The sequence below is a fragment of the Rhododendron vialii genome, chromosome 6a (assembly GCF_030253575.1).
Source record: "Rhododendron vialii isolate Sample 1 chromosome 6a, ASM3025357v1".
Lineage (NCBI taxonomy): Eukaryota > Viridiplantae > Streptophyta > Magnoliopsida > Ericales > Ericaceae > Rhododendron > Rhododendron vialii.
In genome coordinates, this window is record NC_080562.1 from 4,367,597 (window position 1) to 4,386,266 (window position 18,670).

An 18,670-nucleotide genomic window follows, 5' to 3' on the forward strand; every position below is an offset into this window, starting at 1 on the left:
ATGGTGAAAATATACAGTTGTATTTTGTTCCTCTGGTGAGATTTGGTGAAAGCCCGAGTCCTCTTACTACGCAAATTTGTCTTTCCAAAGGATAGTGATTTTCACACTCCAAAATTTACCATCTGCTATCAGCTTGTGCAGTACTAATAATAAATTTTGGAGTTTGAAAATCGATTTGTAAAATAAACTCTTGAATATTTGAGCCACTAAAAGAAGCTCTAGATAAATGTGCATTTTTCCCCAACAGCGATGCAATCAAATATCAAGCAGAAAAAAGATCAACAACCAAAATGGCATACAACCCTACGACCCGACCCTTTACTCTCATCACAAACAATGGAGTCAAAATCCTTAGACATTGAATCGTTGATTTCTGCACAATTATAGAGCACAAGATTAAGGATTTTGCTTTGCAGAAAGATGTACATAAACTGGGTAGGGAAGACCCGCGTTACCAAAAGATGCTATGGTATTTCATGTGACAATCAATATAACTAGAGGAACCAGCCACCAAAAAATACGACCTCAAAGTAAATCCCTTCTACCAGAGTAGAGAGATTCAGCAGCAAAAAGAAGATTAGGAAAGAGGAAAGAGGGACCCAAGAAAACAACTGCCTTAATGGATATAAACTGTCATTTGAGCATATTACAGAACCGAACATCAGACTGGAATCGACAATCCCTTCTTTGCCATGCTATCAAGTACGTCGTTCAGCGCTTGGCAGAGACCAACAATCTGAAAAATCACAACCAGTACAGATTAAGAGCCAAGAACAAATTAGACCACATTAGCTGACAGTAATGGGACTCGAAATATGCTTTAGCCCACGCCTCACGACAACACTTCGCTTCTACGAGTTTTAAAGTTACAAAATGACTTGGACACTCCTCTCGTCCAATGGCACACCTTTTCTGTCCATATTATGTCAAATCACAAAAATGCCCTTTGGTTTACCAATCCACTTCTGACCACATGAAGGGAAATTTACAAGTTAACAAACAACAAAGGAAGGAGTGCCATTGCAAAAAAAAAGGAAGGGAGTGCCAAAGTACTCAAACTTGGTCAGGCTCAGCTTTTTTACATAAACTCAGACTGCAATAGATGAATAAATGAGATATCACCTGTTGATCCCACTGTTGCAACTCTTCAGTGTCATCCTCAAAATGTATGACAGCTTCGACCTGTATATCAGATTATCAAATAATGTGAAACACGAAATGAATTGCTTGAAAAAACAAAAAACCAAGCCTTTCGCTGGAAGTAGTTAATATTCTACTTACAGATAGAACAGGCTTCTTAATTCATTTACGTTTGTTTGCATCATAATTTCCAATGAACTTAGAGTGAACTCCCGATAAGGAGAACAGGGAATATAATAGCTGTGCCTTTCATTTCTTGTTTGGTCCGAGTCGTAGGACATTAAAACCCTACGACAATCTACATATAAAGGGCATGTCGGCCCATTCACTGGAGCATCCAATGGACGAACAATGTATAAGATGTATAGCACCCAGCCGCACAAAAAGGCACAAGAGGACCAAACCCTATCCCCAGACACTACAATTCAACAGAATTGAAATATCCACAGCACTCGTGACTCAACAAAATGGACATTTACCTGATCGATGGAACCCCTCATTCTATCTTCATAGATCATTCTCGATGCTATTTTCTCAGCCTGGAAATCATAATAAGCCCAAGTGTTAAAGAACCTGGAGGAAGGTTTGAGCTCTAAGGATTTTAAAAAAGAATGAATCTCTTAGCCTGTGCACCCAACTGAAACCAAATGTGGAGGGCCGAAAGAGAATAAAACGGTGACAAAGTGTAGAAGAAACTTCAACTAGTGATGAAAATTCCATGTGCATGCATGTTCCCACAGACCAAGAAGTCTAACATGGCCATTGCAAAAGTTAAGAAAAGATGCATCCATCTTTTAACATCTATATGTTTGCATTGCAATCCTTTTCCACATGTTCGGCGAACAATATGCATAAACAAGTTATATGCATCATTATAAGCGTGCACTATGCAAACAATCATTTACCAGGAAATCTTACTGAACAAATGCTACAGTAAGACATGGAAAAAGTATTCCAATGATTTCACAGGAGGATAAAAAGGAGTGTTGGGAGAATGTGGACATAGAATTGTACCTTGTGAGGAGCAATGCCCAGCAATGTGCCTAACTCATCAAAGCTGAAAAACAAAAAAATAATTAGATAGGCTTTAGAAAGTCTGAAATAGCATTATAAAAAGCAACTTTGTGATTCACCGACCTTATATTTGTGTAAAGTTTGCTTGCACTCGAGAGATTATGCTCAATCATAGCACGATCCAAAACAGTAAAATTATCAGGCAAAAGTGCTTTCTGTTGCAAACATAGAAGATCAAAAGATGTAGTATTGCAATCAGAACAGTGAACCATATGCTACATGAACCAAACTTGTGTGTGTGTGTGTGTGTGAGAGAGAGAGAGAGAGAGAGAGTTTACATGCCTGATGTGCTTTTAGTTCTTCAGCAAACGCATCAATCTCTGGTTTCCTCAATATTCTCTCCAAATACACCTGAATACATAGTTAACTTCACATCAAACAGAAACTTAACGGTTAAATTAGGCACAGGTTTGCTCCTCGTGCATGTGTGTGTATCTGTGTGAGAGTGTGTGTGTATGAGAGAGAGAGAGAGAGAGAGAGAGAGAGAGAGAACCTTCTGCAAGATTGGGTAAATCTTCAACTTGGAGCACCGTTCATCCTGAAACAAAGTCCCTATGATTCAGTTCTAGGAACTAATCTCAGCCCTAGAACCCAATTGTATGACAAAATATTTCATCCAATATTATTTTGGCTGTAGTGTTCTAGTCATGTTGAACACAGAGCAAGTATCCAGCAAAAAGCTACTCAAAGTAGACAATCAAAACAAATAGTGAAGGTCATAGATGTGGCTGTAGCAGATTATAAGTTCTGGCAAGAAAGGACACAATAAAAAACATCCCAAGACAGAAGCAACAGCCATCTTTTGATAGGACAAGCTTATTGATTGAGAACTTTTGATTATGTCATTCTCCTCGAATTGACTCCTAAAGAAAGGCATACTTACTGCACTTAACTATATTTCCTTTTGTTTTGGATTAGTGCACCACAGAACTGTGTTCCAACCAGAAAGGAAACCCACTTAGCAAACAGGTGCCATGGCCCTGACAAGATTAATTAGCTTGCACACTAAACAGAACCACTAAATTGTCACTATCGCATTCCTTTGGAGTGCGAATGATGTACAAGCATACATTGGCTTAAAATACAAACCGACACTCAGTTACAGAAAATGAACAGTTATAATGCAGAATAATTTTCTCACAATTATCAACAAGTGAAAATCTTTACTTTGTATAAGGTCGCAAGAACACGAGAACGTTGAGGACCCGCAGCAGCCAAAATTGTACAGGTGACGGCAGCAGATAGGGCTTGCTCCAGTGCTTCTTCATTGATAACTCTGCAATAGAAGAAGTAAAGGAGCTATGGTTACATGTTAACACACATTTGAAATGAGGGCAAGCAGTAGAGAAACAAAGTTTCCATTTCTGACGATGTCCAAAAGAGAGCGAATCCATGAAGCCAACCTAAAATAATTGAAGCATGATCCAAGGCCACCATCACACAATGATGAAACTAAAACCTTGTGCCTCAAAAAATTGAATGCCTAGATTCAATGAGTTAGTATATATATAATAGATGTAGGACCCAAAAAATGTAGAGCAGGTTTCAGAAACATTCCTTTAGGATACAAGTATATCGCATAGCTGATGCATATGCCTCGACAAAATATAGTAACCAGCTGACGAGGGGAATTACATGGGGGGTGTCATCTGAAGACTTTTAATAACTTCGAATAGGACCATCCATTTGTTCCAATTTTAACCCTTTTGCTGACATCTTTTGTAGGCTAGAGCACTGTAACTTATGTCGCAGCATGATCAAATTGCTTGAAATGTTGGAAAGGGAAAAGACTTATTCAACATTGTGGGGAAATCAATCTATGACTACGTAGTGCTTACATTACAACTAGATGATGACTAAATGTACCGATCATTACCTATAGTCTAGTAACCGGGCAAAGTCACTTTAGTCAAAAAGTTCTGAGAGTCTGAGCTATTCTAAATATCGTCTTTCTGTAACAATATTACAATAACGAAGAAGATTCTTATGAGCATGCAAAATTGACCAGCCTTTGAGTTTGTTAGAAAGCCCTGGCATATTGTGCGATAAACTATATCAATAATCACAAAACATTCTACTAATAACGTCTCACAGAAGTATTGACCAATGCAAGTTTCAAATGGTATACATTCAAATTTTAACACTGTCAACGACCCAAAGCGTACAACAAAATCAACCAAACAGGTGCACATAAAGTCTGTGTACCCCATCAAATTGACTAAGAAAAAGTAGTCCAGCAGAAAAAATACGGCTATAATAACACGCAATGTGTGACAGTGATATGGACACTGCACATGCCAAGAGATAAAGCCGAAAGGACAAAACCAAGATTTCCCCCAAGCATAGTGAAACATGATTTTAAAGATCTTATAAAAGTACAGAGACACTTCGCCTTACAAGTAGGAAAACATGAAAAATAAAAAATAACTTTCATAAGCAGTTCTCCAAGAAAATTCAATCTCTATTCAGGCACGTACTCATCTCCGATTTGACGTTTCTGAATTTGAGAAATGTCATAGTAACGTAGTGCAGCTTCCAAGAACTTCCTCTTTAAATCAAGAATCCTTGCATAACAGACCTGACAGTAAGGATGCAGAAAACAAAATGTTCAGCACAAATACTAAACTTCCAAACTTCAACACAGCCCCATAGCAAAATGTTAACCTTGTATGTCCAATTCAATACTTCATTCTGACTATTGCTAACCAAGAATGAAGCTTTATTAATGAAAGCTTCCGCATTAATAGCATCATCATCCTGCAAAATAAGCAATCAGAGTAAGAATTCCTGAGTCTTACTAAATACAAAAAAGCAAAGAAGACCGACTGCTTCAGCTTGAATGTGTGAATAGCCTCACCCAACAATATTACACAGAACCAGACAGACGAAATGTACTTCCCTAATTATGACTACCAAAACTTTCTTTTGATTTGAAGCGCGATAGCCTGAGTTTTGGTTGATAAAAAGGAAAGCTCTACATCTTGACAACCAAGACGTGTACTCTACGCACAACAAGTGTGCGATGTCAAATGACCTTAATAACACGAGATACGTTACTTTAGACAATGGCGGAATACAGAAGCCCTTTACTCACGCAAGTAGAAGACCGTTATTCTCTTAAAATGTGAAAATGTATTTGACTATTCGATCCCCAACACAACCCCCCCCCCACCAAAATAAAAAAATAAACTGCTCCCTAAGCAGAAAAATCCTACTCCCTCCATCCCATAAAGTTTGGCACTTTCACTATTCCAACCCTATGAAAAAATTAACTATATCTTTTAATCCGTAATATTTTTTATAAGCAATATGAATCTTGTTTAATAGATAAAGTTCAAAAAATCGCCTAAAACATTATGGATTGAAAGATATATGCAATTTAAAAATGGCACGCATTCCTGAAAATGCCAAACTTTATGGGACGGAGGGAGTAACATTCTACAGCTCGTACTTTTCAGACACCTGTGATGGCATAAGGAAAGAATTAGGTGACACCTTGCCAGTTTTAGAGACATGTACCTCGAGATATAGGCTAGCAATCTTCACACATTTTGACAATCTGAACGCATCATCAATCACTCTGATAAAGATAACACAACCAAATGAGTTACAATACAAGGTTGTAGACATACAAAACTGTATTTGGTTAATAAAATAAAGAAACAAAAAAAGCTTACTCTCAGACCTCATGGCCGAATCCAAATCAATGCCGCTGAGTATTTGAGCTGCTTTTGACCACTGCTGTTCCGCCTCGTACAAATCAGCAAGTTTCTCCCTGATAATCAATACCTGCAACTCATCCAGATAGCAACTAAGTTCTAACAATAAACACGACCCCACTCAACAAAATTACATACAAAATATTCTGCCCTGTAATAACTACTACGTACTAAATTAATCTTAATTTTAATGATACCCACATGTACGGAAGTACCAACACAAAGGTTGACAATAAAAGCAACAATAACTTAAAATGTCATCAGCGTCAGTGCCATAAACTGTATATCATTCTTCCCCTCAATGCTTCCATGTTAAAGCTTGTGAGACAAATACATCCCTAGTCTACCCACATTAAAACAACTAGCTGACAGCAATCAAACCACAGCTGTATACTAGGATAGTTATTGTCATACAAACAATTGGTCAATCTCATTGACCGAGAATGAATATAGAGCAGGGAGCGTTGCCATCAAATGCACAACAATCCAAGGCAATTTTAGGGTGTAAACGAGCCAAGCCAAGCTTTGTAGTGTTCGAGCTTGGCTCGTTTACTAAACGAGCCTAAAATTCGAGCAGTAGCTCGGCTCGATTACTAAAGGAGCCGAGCCACGAGCAGGGTTCATTTGCAGCCCTACAAGGAATACACCAATTTCACTAAATTTAATCAATGTATCAGTTAAAACAAGATGGTAAATCGAATGCCAATGCACCACGAACAAGCTTCGTTAACTGCCACTCACCTGTTCTTCAAACGAGACAACCCTAGGCTGAATCTGGTTAAGAATGTAATGCCCGATTTCCTTCTGCGATTCCGGCTCGAGCCTCCCGAGTTCCTGAGCGAACGTCTGTAAGAGCTGTCGCGATACCACCAATGGAACGTCATCGGATAATACTGTGGAACAAAAAAAAACGACGAAACGTTAAGAGACGAATTGAAAATATTCAAAGAAAATAAAAAAGGAATGGAGAGTTAGGGTTGTGTGAAGTGAAGTAATACTGTGGTCGATGAATTTCTTGGCTTGTGTGACGTCGTTGGAGGCGATGACGGTGGAGAGGATGAGCTTGTACTGTTCGATCTTTTGCCGCTGGTCGGTTATCGCGGAGGCACTCGCGAAGGCAGTCTCCATTGTGAGAATCGTAGAGAGAGAGAGAGAGAGAGAGAGAGAGAGAGGGTTTTATGGTTTGAATCAAAACCCTAATCTTCTGTTTCTGAGTATTGGTTACTAGTTCCAGTAGACGTTACTGTGTTTACGGGATGGAGGGGTTTTATGGGAAGAGAACGGCAAAGAGTTTTTTTTTTGGGAAAATGATGCTAATGACGTGTTTTGATAATTAATATCCGTCAAGTCCTTGGTGAGTGATAATTATCAAACTAAGGATTTTTTGCGGATATTAATTATCAAAACAAGTCATGGGCCGTCATTTTCCTTTTTATTGTGGATTGAAATTTTTTGTGAGAAATTAAGAGAAAAATTAAAAAAAAATTAGTAAAAGTATAAAGGGTAAATTGAGTAGGAGGACATACTATAAGGTTTTTAACTATAATAAGGACATAAATATTTACTCTTAGAGTTTAAAGGACATTGTGTCCAGAATTTACAAAAAAAACCCTTACGTCACGCGAGCCCTCACGCGAGCCCAAAAATTACAAAAAACAAACACGTGAGCTCACTGTACGCCAAACGTCTGTGGAAACGAGAAGGCAAAGAGAGAATCGACAAAGAATCAGCAGATCGTTTTCATTTCGATCGATCGATCACTAATGGAACGTCCGGTGAGTTAATCGACCTTGTTTTTACTTCTCATCCTCTTGATCGAGTTCATCATTGTCTTCTTCATCTTAGGGTTTCATGTCTGTATCGCATTTTCTCGTTTTCATTTCTTATGGTCATGGTTGAGTTCATCATCGTTGTTGTTAAGTTCATTATTGTCTTCTCTTCTAACTTAGGGTTTCATGTCTGTATCTGAATGCATATTGGTAAATCTGTTCGATTTGGTACATCTGTTTGTTGAGTTCATCATCGTTATTGTTGAGTTCATTATGAACGAGTTGGTACATCTGTTTGTTTTGTGCTGGTATCTGTTTGCTTTTTGACATTATTTTGGTACATCTATTCTGTAGTTTCGAACAATGTAGGTCTGTTTGTAGGTCTGTATCTGTTAGTACACTTGGTACATCTGTTGTTGTTGTTTGGTATACTAACTGTCTTCTATGTATATCGTTGTGCCTGTATTAGCGTATTTTGTAAGTTTTTAGTTTCTTTTGAGAACCTTCTTTCAGAGTTTATGTTCACAAAGTCATGGATCCTAAAGAACGAAGTGCAAACTAATATGTCTTCGATATCCTACTTATTACCCTGTAGTTTGGAACAATGTAGGTCTGTTTGTAGGTCTGTATCTGTTTGTACACTTGGTATATCTGTGTTAAGCATGTTTTGTACATCTGTTCTGTAGTTTTTGTAGTTTGGAACAATGTAGGTCTGTTTTAGGTCTATATCTGTTAGTACAGTTGGTATATCTCTTTTTAAGCATATTTGGTATATCTGTTTGGTTGTTTGGATCCATGTGTTGGTATCTCTGTATCTGTTAGTACACTTTGTATATCTGTTGTTTTGTGTTGGTATATTTATTTTGGATTTGTGTTTTTTATTCTGAACAGGAAGATGTAGTAGAACAGACTAGACTGTTAGAGGCAAAAAAAGTAAGATTTAAGATGCGAGCAAGAAAGAACTCACCTTCAAATGCTGTAAAGAAAACAACAGATCAAAAGGAAGATGATGATGATGATGAAACACAGATAAAGGAAACTGAACACGAGAAGAATGACATTGAATCGCCGCATAAAAAGAGGGCTTCACAGAAATCACCTGTTAAAGGTACTCAATCGAGGAGAATAACAAGATCTCTTACCAAAAGAGAAATAAGAACGACAAGGATGTCAAAAAAAATTGAACCGACGATTGAAATAAAAAAGAAGCATGTTCGAAAATCAAACAGAAACAAGAAGACTAGAAACAAGGAAGAAGATGATGTGGTAGTCTTAGAGGAAGATGATGAAGAAGACGAGCAGGAAGATGTTGAGGAAGACAAGGAGGAAAATGAGGAAGACGAGGAAGGTGTTGAGGAAGACGAGGAGGAAGATGAGAAAGAAAAAGAGGAAGACAAGGAGGAAGACAAGGAATATGTTGAGGAAGATGAGGAGGACGTCAAGTTCGTCAAGGTCAAGGGAAAAAGGAAGAAGTCTAGCCCACGTCTTCCTAACAAAAGGGTAAAAAAACAAGAAAGGAAAAAGGAGAAAAAGGAGAACGAAGATGTTGTTGAGATCAAAAAAGAGAGCTGCCAATACAGGTATCTGTTTTTATATTGGTGCATCTGTTTTATGTTAGTTTATATGTATCTGTTACATTACTGGTGTATCTGTTTTTATATTGGTTCATCTGTTTTATATTGGTTTCTCTGTATCTATTCCATTATTGGTGTATCTGTTTTTATATTGATGAATCTGTTTTATGTTGGTTTCTCTGTTACATTACTGGTGTATCTGTTTTATGTTGGTTTATCTGTATAACATTATCTCATCTGTATAAAATCTCCTGCAGGTCTAATCTCGTCAGCCTTGTACGGCTTCTGAAACGCAGAAAATTCACTCCTCTCCAAGTTCGTGAGATCAAAAAAACCCCTTTTGCAAATCTCTTGTTTGCAATGACCAAACCGGAAATTAATGAACTTTTCGTGAAGAAAAGCGATGAAATTACATTGAAGTTGGTCGAAAAGTACAAAGGGGAGGGATACTTTGATCTTGGTGGCAAATTAGTTAAGATAAGTGTCAAGGATTTGACACTTATCTTTGGAATCAAATCTGGACCAATCAAAATACACCTCCAGGGGAACCCGAGAAGGCCAAATTCAGATTTTCTCGACAGAGTCTTCAAAAAACAAAAGGAAATGTTAGTTTCAAGGATGAAGATATTCTTGAGAAAAGCTTTTACAAAAGATTCTACTCAAAGTGCGCAGGACATCGCACGTGTGCTAATGATGTTGGTTCTCGCGACAATCTTTGTCCCACTCTCACAACCAAAATTAAGCTGGGCTTACTATCCATTCATTGACGATCTCAACACATCCACAACGTATGCATGGTCAACATTCATTATAGAGCACTTGGTCAAAGAGCTTGATACAAAGCATACAAATCCAACAACTGTTGGTGGATGTGTACTTGGACTACTGGTGAATATCTCTTCTATTTTTGTAGTTTAATGTCATGTTTGTTGCTATATCTGTATCTATTTTATATTGGCATATCCGTATATGTGTATCCGTTTTATCTGTGTATCTGTATCTGTTTTATATTGGTATCTGTATTTGTATCTGTTTTATATGTGTATCTGTTTTCTATACCTGTATCTGCTTTATATTAGAATTCTATGGTGATAGCTACTTTGCTTGAATGCAGTATTGGCTCTGCGAGCATACAAGCATAATGAATGTGCAACAATCAAAAGACAATTGTCCAAGGTTTATGAAGTGGGATATGAGTGATTTACCAGAAGCATTGGCACGAACACCATTGGAATCCCTTAATCCAGAAATGGTAAAGGATGCAGAACTGGAGCCCATCAACGAGAAAGAGAAAAAGTTGTTGCATTTTCTTGAACAAATTGAAAATAAGAGTGATGTGAAGGATGATGATGCTCGGGAGTGCAGCTTGGACGACGATGGATCGAAATCTGAGAAGGACGAGGGGGTTGAGGAGACTAACAATGATACCAACAACCTAATTTCTGACCTACTCAAAGAAATTGACAGGTTGAAGGAAGAATCGAAGGAAAAGGACAGAGTAATTCAAACTTTGCAACAAAAAATAGCTGAACTTGAAAGGGACCATGTTCCGTATGAAGACGCCGCTGAGCAAATGTTTGACTATGAAACAGAAGTCGGGACGGTACACGTTGAAAAGGGTATCCTGCAGGAAGAAATTGTGCAAAAGGAGGTTGAGATAGGAGGTTTGTACGTCAGCAATGACTTATTAGAGGAAAAACTTGAAAAATCTGAAAAAGACAAAGCAAGTGTCGAAGATGGCCTAGATGACATGGTAACCCATATGGTTACACAAGAATACCACGTAAGAAAAACATCTCTTCATAAGTATGTTGCTATATCTGTTTGTATATCTGTTGGTATTTGTTTAGTTTTATCTGTATCTGTTAGTGTTTTGGTATATCTGTATGCCTTGTCATATATGTATCTGTACATTAGTTACACACATAAATCATAATTGCCTAATTCACTTTGTCAGGACAAAGAAGAAGACAAAGAGAAAAGGCAAGAAGAGGAGCAGAGCAAGAAAGGAGAAGTTGATCAAACTATCAGCGAAAGAGTTGAGATAGCAACTGGATTGCATGATGAAATTTTGTCTGACGAAGTCATTGACAAAACAATCTCCCAAATCTTCAAAGACACTCAGGAAGGAGAAAGGAAAGAAGAAAAGAAAAGGAAGAGAGAACAAGATGATATTGACCCGTCGTCAATGGTAAAAGATCTGAAGGGCAAAGATGACAGAACAGTGAAGATGGAGGAACGGTTCATCTACTATAATAGGAACCAGAAGGAAAGAAAGAAAAGCAATTCTGCATTTGAAATGACAAAGCTGTTCAATTACATTTCGGAGGAAGATATGGATCTACTAAATACAATTTATGAATTTGAGAAATAAGACAAAAAGTAAGTGAAATCAGCAAAGCTAGATTTGTATCGAGTAAAATTCACAAATTTCATTCCATTTAATACATCTTTTCTTCTGGCAATCGCAGATCTTTCGTCTGGCACAACCCAGTCAACAATGATACAGTTACAATCGAAGACGTCCTGAATCTGTTGAACGAGGATGATATTGAAAACACGGTAACACGAAAGAAACTATTTTTACTTGTATCTGATTTATGTGAGTGTGTCTGTTAATACGTTTGTATATCGGCTGGTTTCTAAGTTGGTTTTGTATATCTGCATGTTGGTAAATCAGTTCGATTGTTGTAGTTTGAAGTAATGCTGGTCTGTTAGTATATCTGTATCTTTTAGTACACTTGGTATATCTCTTTTAAGCATGTTTGTTACATCTGTTTGATAGTTTTTGTAGTTTGCAACAATATAGGTTTGTATCTGTTAGTACACTTGGTATATCTGTTTTTAAGCATGTTTGGTACATCTATTTGGTAGTTTTTGTAATTTGGAACAATACAGGTCTGTTTGGAACAACGTATCTGTTAGTACACTTGGTATATCTGTTTTAAGCATATTTGGTACATATGTTTAGTACTTTGGAACCATGTAGGTCTATGGGTACATCTATTTTTTATCAACTTCAAATTTAACATCAAGACATAACTATTGCAGTGCATTGATGGGCTCACTTACATTTTGGAAAGACAAGAAGAAAAGACAGCAAAAACACAGGGGAACTGCTTCTACATTACATCCACCTGTTGGGTATGCAAACTGTTTAGTATTCCATCTTTGTCAACTGAGAACAGATATATGTTATCCCAATATCTGATAATATGTGAAATACATTCTTTTTTGACAGACACTAATCAAAGAAAAAGCTGATGCAAGAACAAACTTGATCAACGAAAAGCTGAAAGAACTGGACAAAGTTATCGACATAAATGGTGTTGCATTCTACAAATATCTCATATTCCCGATGAATTCAATGGGAGGCAGAAAAGTGAAAGCTCCTGACCATTGGACTCTTCTGGTCTACGATACTTCCAAGCAACAATGGATGCACTACAATTCTTTGACAAAGCCCAAGAAAAAGAAGGATCCTTACTTGACAGATGCCTCCATTGTGGTACATAACTTTACCTTTAATTTGGTAGTCCATCCCTCAATCATAACAGTTAAAAAAAATTGCTGTTTTTTACAAATTGTAGAAAGAGTACGTGGAAGAGCAAATGAGGAAGTTGACTCTTAGTAAACCACCAAGCTTTGAACTCATTTCTACACCTAAACCAACACTGTTTCCAACCAACACACTCAGTGCTCCAATAAGCTCCATTGATGATGCACCTCAGCAACAACCTGGATCGTAAGCTTCTGTTATTTTTATGTTGGTGTATCTGTCCCTGTATCTGTCACCGTTATCGTGTTTCTAAACTCTTCTCTTCTTCGACCTGCTTTCTATGAATTCTACAGGGTTGATTGTGGAATAATTGTGTGCTATATCATTAAACAACTTGAAGAACAGAAGCCCGTCCCAACGTATCTCACTGTGGAAAATCTGAAAAAATTCAGAGCTGAATTGGTCCATATATTCTTGAATGACAAGCCCAGAACATGGTCAATAGAAGAATGGAAAAGCAACCAGCTAATGCAAGGAATGGCAGATTAGGAATATACTTTTGCTCAAGAATTAAAGTTTTTTTGTCCATACCAAGGGTTGTACATATTTTTTTGGTGTCCGGTGGTAAACTGTTATCCTCAAACCGGACGACAAGGGTTATGAAGTAGAATTAGTCTGTACATGTAATGACAAGCCCAGAACATGGTCAACAGAAGAATGGAAAAGCAAGCAGCTAATGCATGGATTGGCAATTTAGGCATATACTCGGCTCCAAACAATTGGAATTTTCCATACCAATGGTTGTACATATTTTTTGTTGTCCAAACAATTGGACCACAATGGTTATGATCTTTACTGAAGTAGATTTATATCTCTCGTTTTTCATTTGTACAATTATTCTCACTAGGCATCCAAGGAAGACATACCACCAACAGATATACCCAAATGAAAGTCAATTACAAAGTGCATTCTGGACAATGATGAAAATCATATGTATGGTTTGAGGGAAATCTTTCAGATACACTAATGCACCAACAGATACAGACATACCACCAACAGATATACCGACATACACATATAGATACACCAATATACCAACATAAAGACAAACAGATACACCAACATAAAAAAGATACACATATACCAATATACCTTTTTAAAACAGATACGGTTATACCAACATTCAATTAGATACACAAAATGACTGCAGTAAATGAACCACCTCAATTTATATCCAAATGGAAGTCAATTACAAAGTATATCTATAAAACGTAAGAATAGCAATTAAAGAATCATCAATCAACGGCCTCTTTGCAAGTCCTTCTGTTGTGTTTGCCTAACTTCCCACACCTCCCGCACAACATTTGCCTTACTTTCTCACCCTTTGATCGGATTCTCCCAACTTTTGGCCTCCCACGTGGCCTCCTCGTTTTAGGAGGAAGAATGATGGCAGATTCTTTCGTGATCACTGGAGCTCCAAGAGTGGGGACCGGGTTTATATAGGGATGGCATTCGGGGCATTCGGGGCGGAAATTGGGTTTTCCGTCCCCGATCCCCGAACGGGGAGGGAAGAATGAAACCATTTCCGAGCCATTCGGTTTTCGGGTAATCCCCGAACCGAACGGATACCCGATCAGTATTCTAATCCAAACAAAAAAAAAAAAAAAGTCAAAACCGATGAATATCACTCAATTTTTGATCGAACCACAGACGAAAAATCAAATGGTAAATTGCAGACCTTCATAGCAGGCATATTGAAGTACAAAAACAGATCTGAATATAAACCAAAAACCACTAACGATCTGATTGAATATACAGGAGTAATAAACTAGTAACAAATCTGATTGAATAAAACAACTAACGATCAGTAATCAAGGGAAAAATAATCAAATAAACCGATTCATCTTCGAAACGGTTGTTCTTCACTTCAAAACGACATTGCAAAGATCGACGACTTGGGGATTGAGAAGAGAGCCGGAGATGAGAGAGAGCCGGAGATGAGAGAGAGCACCTCGTCGCCGGAGATGAGAGAGATAGATGTCGAACGGAGAAGAGGCGGGGGTTGCTGTTTTGCCGAAGATGAGAGAGTGAGAGACTTACGGCTCTGAGAGAGAGAGAGAGAGAGAGAGAGAAGGAGGATCTAAAAATCACCGCCTCTCCCTCAGGACCCTTACTGAGAAATGAGAAATGAAGTTGAGACTGGAAAACCCTAAACATATGTGTATATATATAGGCAGGGGTAATTTTGTAATTTACTATTTCGGTTCAGTTTGGTTCAGTTCGGTTCGGTTCGGTTCGGTTCGGTTCGGGTATCAGCTGAACCAGAACCGAACCGAAACCCGTTCGGTTATTCTGTGTGCCAACCATACCCGTACCCACGGGGAAAATTTCGGTTATGATTCGGGGAAAATTTCGGTTATCGGTTCGGGTACCCATCGGTTCGGTTCAAATTGCCATCCCTAGGTTTATAGTACCTTCATACAACAATTGGAAAGCCTCGATGGTATAATAGGGATCAATATAATCGTACATTTGCTTTTCTGTCTTTTGAATAACTGTAACAGCATGCACACATGGAAAAAGATGAAGTTGCCAACGACAGCACGTGCATGTCCTTTTCTTAAGATCAACCACAACAGTTGGCTGAGAAAAAACCTCAAAAATATCATCGTTTGCTGCTGCCACATGCCAAGTTCGACCTTTATTGAAACGGTCAATCAACTTTTTCTCCATTACAGGACAAACGTAGCTGCTCCACTTGTTTGATAGTAGTCTCCTGTTACACATCTGCTCCATGATGAGCACCCTTACCTTATCAACCAACTCACATATTGGCAAATGACGGAATTTAAGAATCTGGTTGTTAAATGACTCAGCTGCATTTGAAGTCATTTCACCATATCGTCTACCTTCAAAGTACACGTTTGCCCATCTCTCAAGCGGAAATGACTCAACAAAATTCTTTGCACTCGCTCCACCAACAGTACATAGCTCTTCAAGAGCCTTGGCAAAAGTTATCACAGTAGGAGCATGTGCGCAATCATTGAAAAGATTGACTACTTTCTTCCTAATCCCATTCGAGAGTCGACCTGAAAGCTTATCCCTAAGGTTTCCCTTCAAATGCTGCAAGCAGTAGGAGTGATAACCAGTTGGGAAAACTGTAGGCACGTACTTTACAAGACCAGAGTGACGATCCGTAAAGAACGTAAGAGGCCGAGAACACATAATAACTGTCGACAGCTTCTCCAAAAACCATTGCCAATTTGCCTCTGTCGCAGAGTCAACAACACCGATAGCAAGAGGAAATAATCCTACTCCAACAAAAGGCAACAACAAAAAACAATATCAACAACAGATATACCAAACAAAAAGACAGATACACAGATATATCAACAAAACCAATATGTCAAAAGACTAAGAGATACAACAAAATCAACAAAAGATACACGAACATGCTGACAGAGATACCAAGAGACTAAGAGATAAAACAAGCAACAACAAAAAAAAGATTATCAACTGTTTGAACAACAGATATACCAAAACAAAGAGACAGATATACCAACAAAACCTAATCCTTCAACAAAAGCAAACAACAAAATACATTATCAACTGCATCAACAACAGATATACCAAAACAAAGAAACAGATACACAGATATACCAATAAAACCAACATGTCAACAGATACACGAACATGCTGACAGAGATACTAAGAGACTAACAGATACAACAAGTAACAAAAAATAGTAACTAACCTTGATCAGCATCCTTTCCTATAGCTGAGAGAAGCGTTCCTTTGTATCTCCCCTTCAAAAAGGTACCATCAACAGCCAAAATAGGACGACAATAGTTGAAGCCTTTAATGCATGCATCAAACGCCAGGAAAAACCTTATAAACCGATTAGTCTCATTGCAATATTCCACATCCATAACAGTCCCCGGGTTTTTCTCCTTTAATTCCTCAGCATACCAGCGGAGTTTGTCAAAAGATAATTGAAAATCACCAAATAGCTCCTTATTTGCTTTCTCAACTGCTAACCATGCATGGTAATAACCAATCAAACAACCATATCGCCCCTCAAAATGTTTCAAACACTCTATCGGTGTATAAGATGGCTTCGAACGAACCTCCTCAACAATTTCTTTGGCAATAATTATTGAGGTCATCCGAGGATTTTTTGAACTAAAAAACGTACCAATACAGTTGTGCTCTTTGTGAAACTCCCTAATAACAAAAAAATTATTCGATCTTTCTAAAGTTGCGTGAATAAACCATGTACAACCATCCAGCTTCTTACAGCACTCGGCCGTTACTCTTGATCTGTCATTTTTCAGATATTTATACTTGAAACCAATTTCAACGGCATATTTGGACAAACAAGCCTTAAAATCATCTACACCATCTCTGAACTCTTGACCAACACACTTAAGCAAATTAACCCAATCGGCTGAAAGACGCACTGTCTCATGATGAGGACAAAATTTATCAAGCGGATCTTCTTCCTCTCCTTGAAAAGTACTACACTCACCATATTCAAAACTCCTAACACATTCACCCAAACTTTTACCGCATTCAATGGTAGAAGAAGAAATAACCCCAACAGATACATCAACACAAGTCACACCAAACGCAGCAGCTAATGCAATCATGTTACAAAAGTCTTCATCATTGTCCAGACTGCAATTATGATGGTCAGCGACAGCATAAAAAAGCTCAAAACTACCCAAATTCTGCCACTTTTTATGAATGCTTTCCACCAGATCATTGAAACCAAAACCTCTTGTAGCCATGACAACTAGAGTAACTTCACCATATTTGCACATCAATATAACCGAAGAAGCCATTGAAATAGAGTAATCCTACTCTGCAAAAACAAATAGAAAACAAAGGTATAACAGGACAAATATAAACGCATATACCAAACAAAACAGAAAGACAAAGGGACACAGATACATGAACATGCTGACAGATGCAGAAAATAAACATGCAGAAACACAGAGAGACTAACAGATACAAACATGCCAACAAAATCACGCTGATAGATACAGATACAAATACAGCATACGAACAAAAAACAACATGACAGATACACAGAAAGACTAACAGATACAAATATGCCAATGCACAAATGATCATTGTGCCACTAAATCAACAAACAGCATTAACGAACAATGACAGCTTGCAAAACTCCAAAAAATAGTACAATTACAAAACGCACAAACTCAAAACAGAGTCAAAATCGCACGAACTCAAAACTAAACCATAACTTGCAAAAAAATCAACGAGAGAGAGAGAGAGAGAGAGAGAGAGAGAGAGAGAGACGTACCTGATAGAGATCAAGAGAGAGAGATCCAGAGAGAGATCCAGAAAGAACGACAGAGAGATCGAGAGAGAGATCGAGAGAGAGATCCAGAGAGAGAGAGAGACGATCGCCAGCCCTAGCGTTCAACGCGCCATTTGAAAAACAGCGGGCGATTGGAATGTAAATTGGCCCCAGTTTTAAATACAAAAGGCTAAAATAGTAAATTCAAGGACCTTAGACTTCAAATTAAACAATGTAATGGACCAAGTCCAGCAAGGTAAAAGAAGCTGGGCTAGAATCCAAATGGGCTGGTCCAAAATGGACTGTAGACCAATTTGCTGAAGTATGGTTAATTGACCCTTCTTTCTTCTCGCGTGTGAGATTTGGAAAAAAATGGCTCCCTTCCTCACTATCCAAAGGATTGGTAAACTGGAACTTGGCCGGTACCTTTCTCTTTAGTATTCGGTTGTTGAGGCTTTGTTTGGTAACACTGCCATTTTTTTATTTTTTAGTATATTGCTGAAATCAATTTCTACTTTTTTTTCTCAAAAAAAGTGAAAGCGAAAACATGTTTGTGTAACCTATTTTCAAAA

The 18,670-nt window shown here is 38.0% G+C and overlaps 3 protein-coding genes across 3 annotated transcripts; 1 reads left to right on the top strand and 2 right to left on the bottom strand.

Moving 5' to 3' along the window:
- Positions 1–337: 337 nt before the first annotated feature.
- On the bottom strand, positions 338–7,180 carry LOC131331057 (COP9 signalosome complex subunit 4). Its single transcript, XM_058364873.1, has 14 exons — positions 6,932–7,180; positions 6,675–6,826; positions 5,900–6,003; positions 5,734–5,794; positions 4,879–4,971; positions 4,692–4,792; positions 3,382–3,490; positions 2,708–2,752; positions 2,497–2,565; positions 2,278–2,369; positions 2,155–2,197; positions 1,620–1,679; positions 1,123–1,182; positions 338–736 (listed from the first exon to the last, which is right to left on the bottom strand). Exons 1-14 carry the CDS (start codon positions 7,059–7,061, stop codon positions 662–664), a joined length of 1,194 nt encoding a protein of 397 aa, XP_058220856.1. The 5' UTR covers positions 7,062–7,180; the 3' UTR covers positions 338–661.
- Positions 7,181–7,824: 644 nt separating this feature from the next.
- Positions 7,825–13,324, top strand: LOC131328283 (uncharacterized). The gene is made up of 14 exons (XM_058361248.1): positions 7,825–7,894; positions 8,172–8,179; positions 8,413–8,505; positions 8,594–9,282; positions 9,534–10,164; positions 10,391–11,059; positions 11,234–11,586; positions 11,748–11,838; positions 11,924–11,976; positions 12,062–12,209; positions 12,328–12,420; positions 12,518–12,784; positions 12,867–13,021; positions 13,129–13,324. Exons 1-14 carry the CDS (start codon positions 7,825–7,827, stop codon positions 13,322–13,324), a joined length of 3,516 nt encoding a protein of 1,171 aa, XP_058217231.1.
- Positions 13,325–13,678: 354 nt separating this feature from the next.
- Positions 13,679–17,619, bottom strand: LOC131328284 (uncharacterized). Its single transcript, XM_058361249.1, has 4 exons — positions 16,530–17,619; positions 15,250–16,086; positions 13,798–13,927; positions 13,679–13,745 (listed from the first exon to the last, which is right to left on the bottom strand). Exons 1-4 carry the CDS (start codon positions 17,617–17,619, stop codon positions 13,679–13,681), a joined length of 2,124 nt encoding a protein of 707 aa, XP_058217232.1.
- Positions 17,620–18,670: the final 1,051 nt, after the last annotated feature.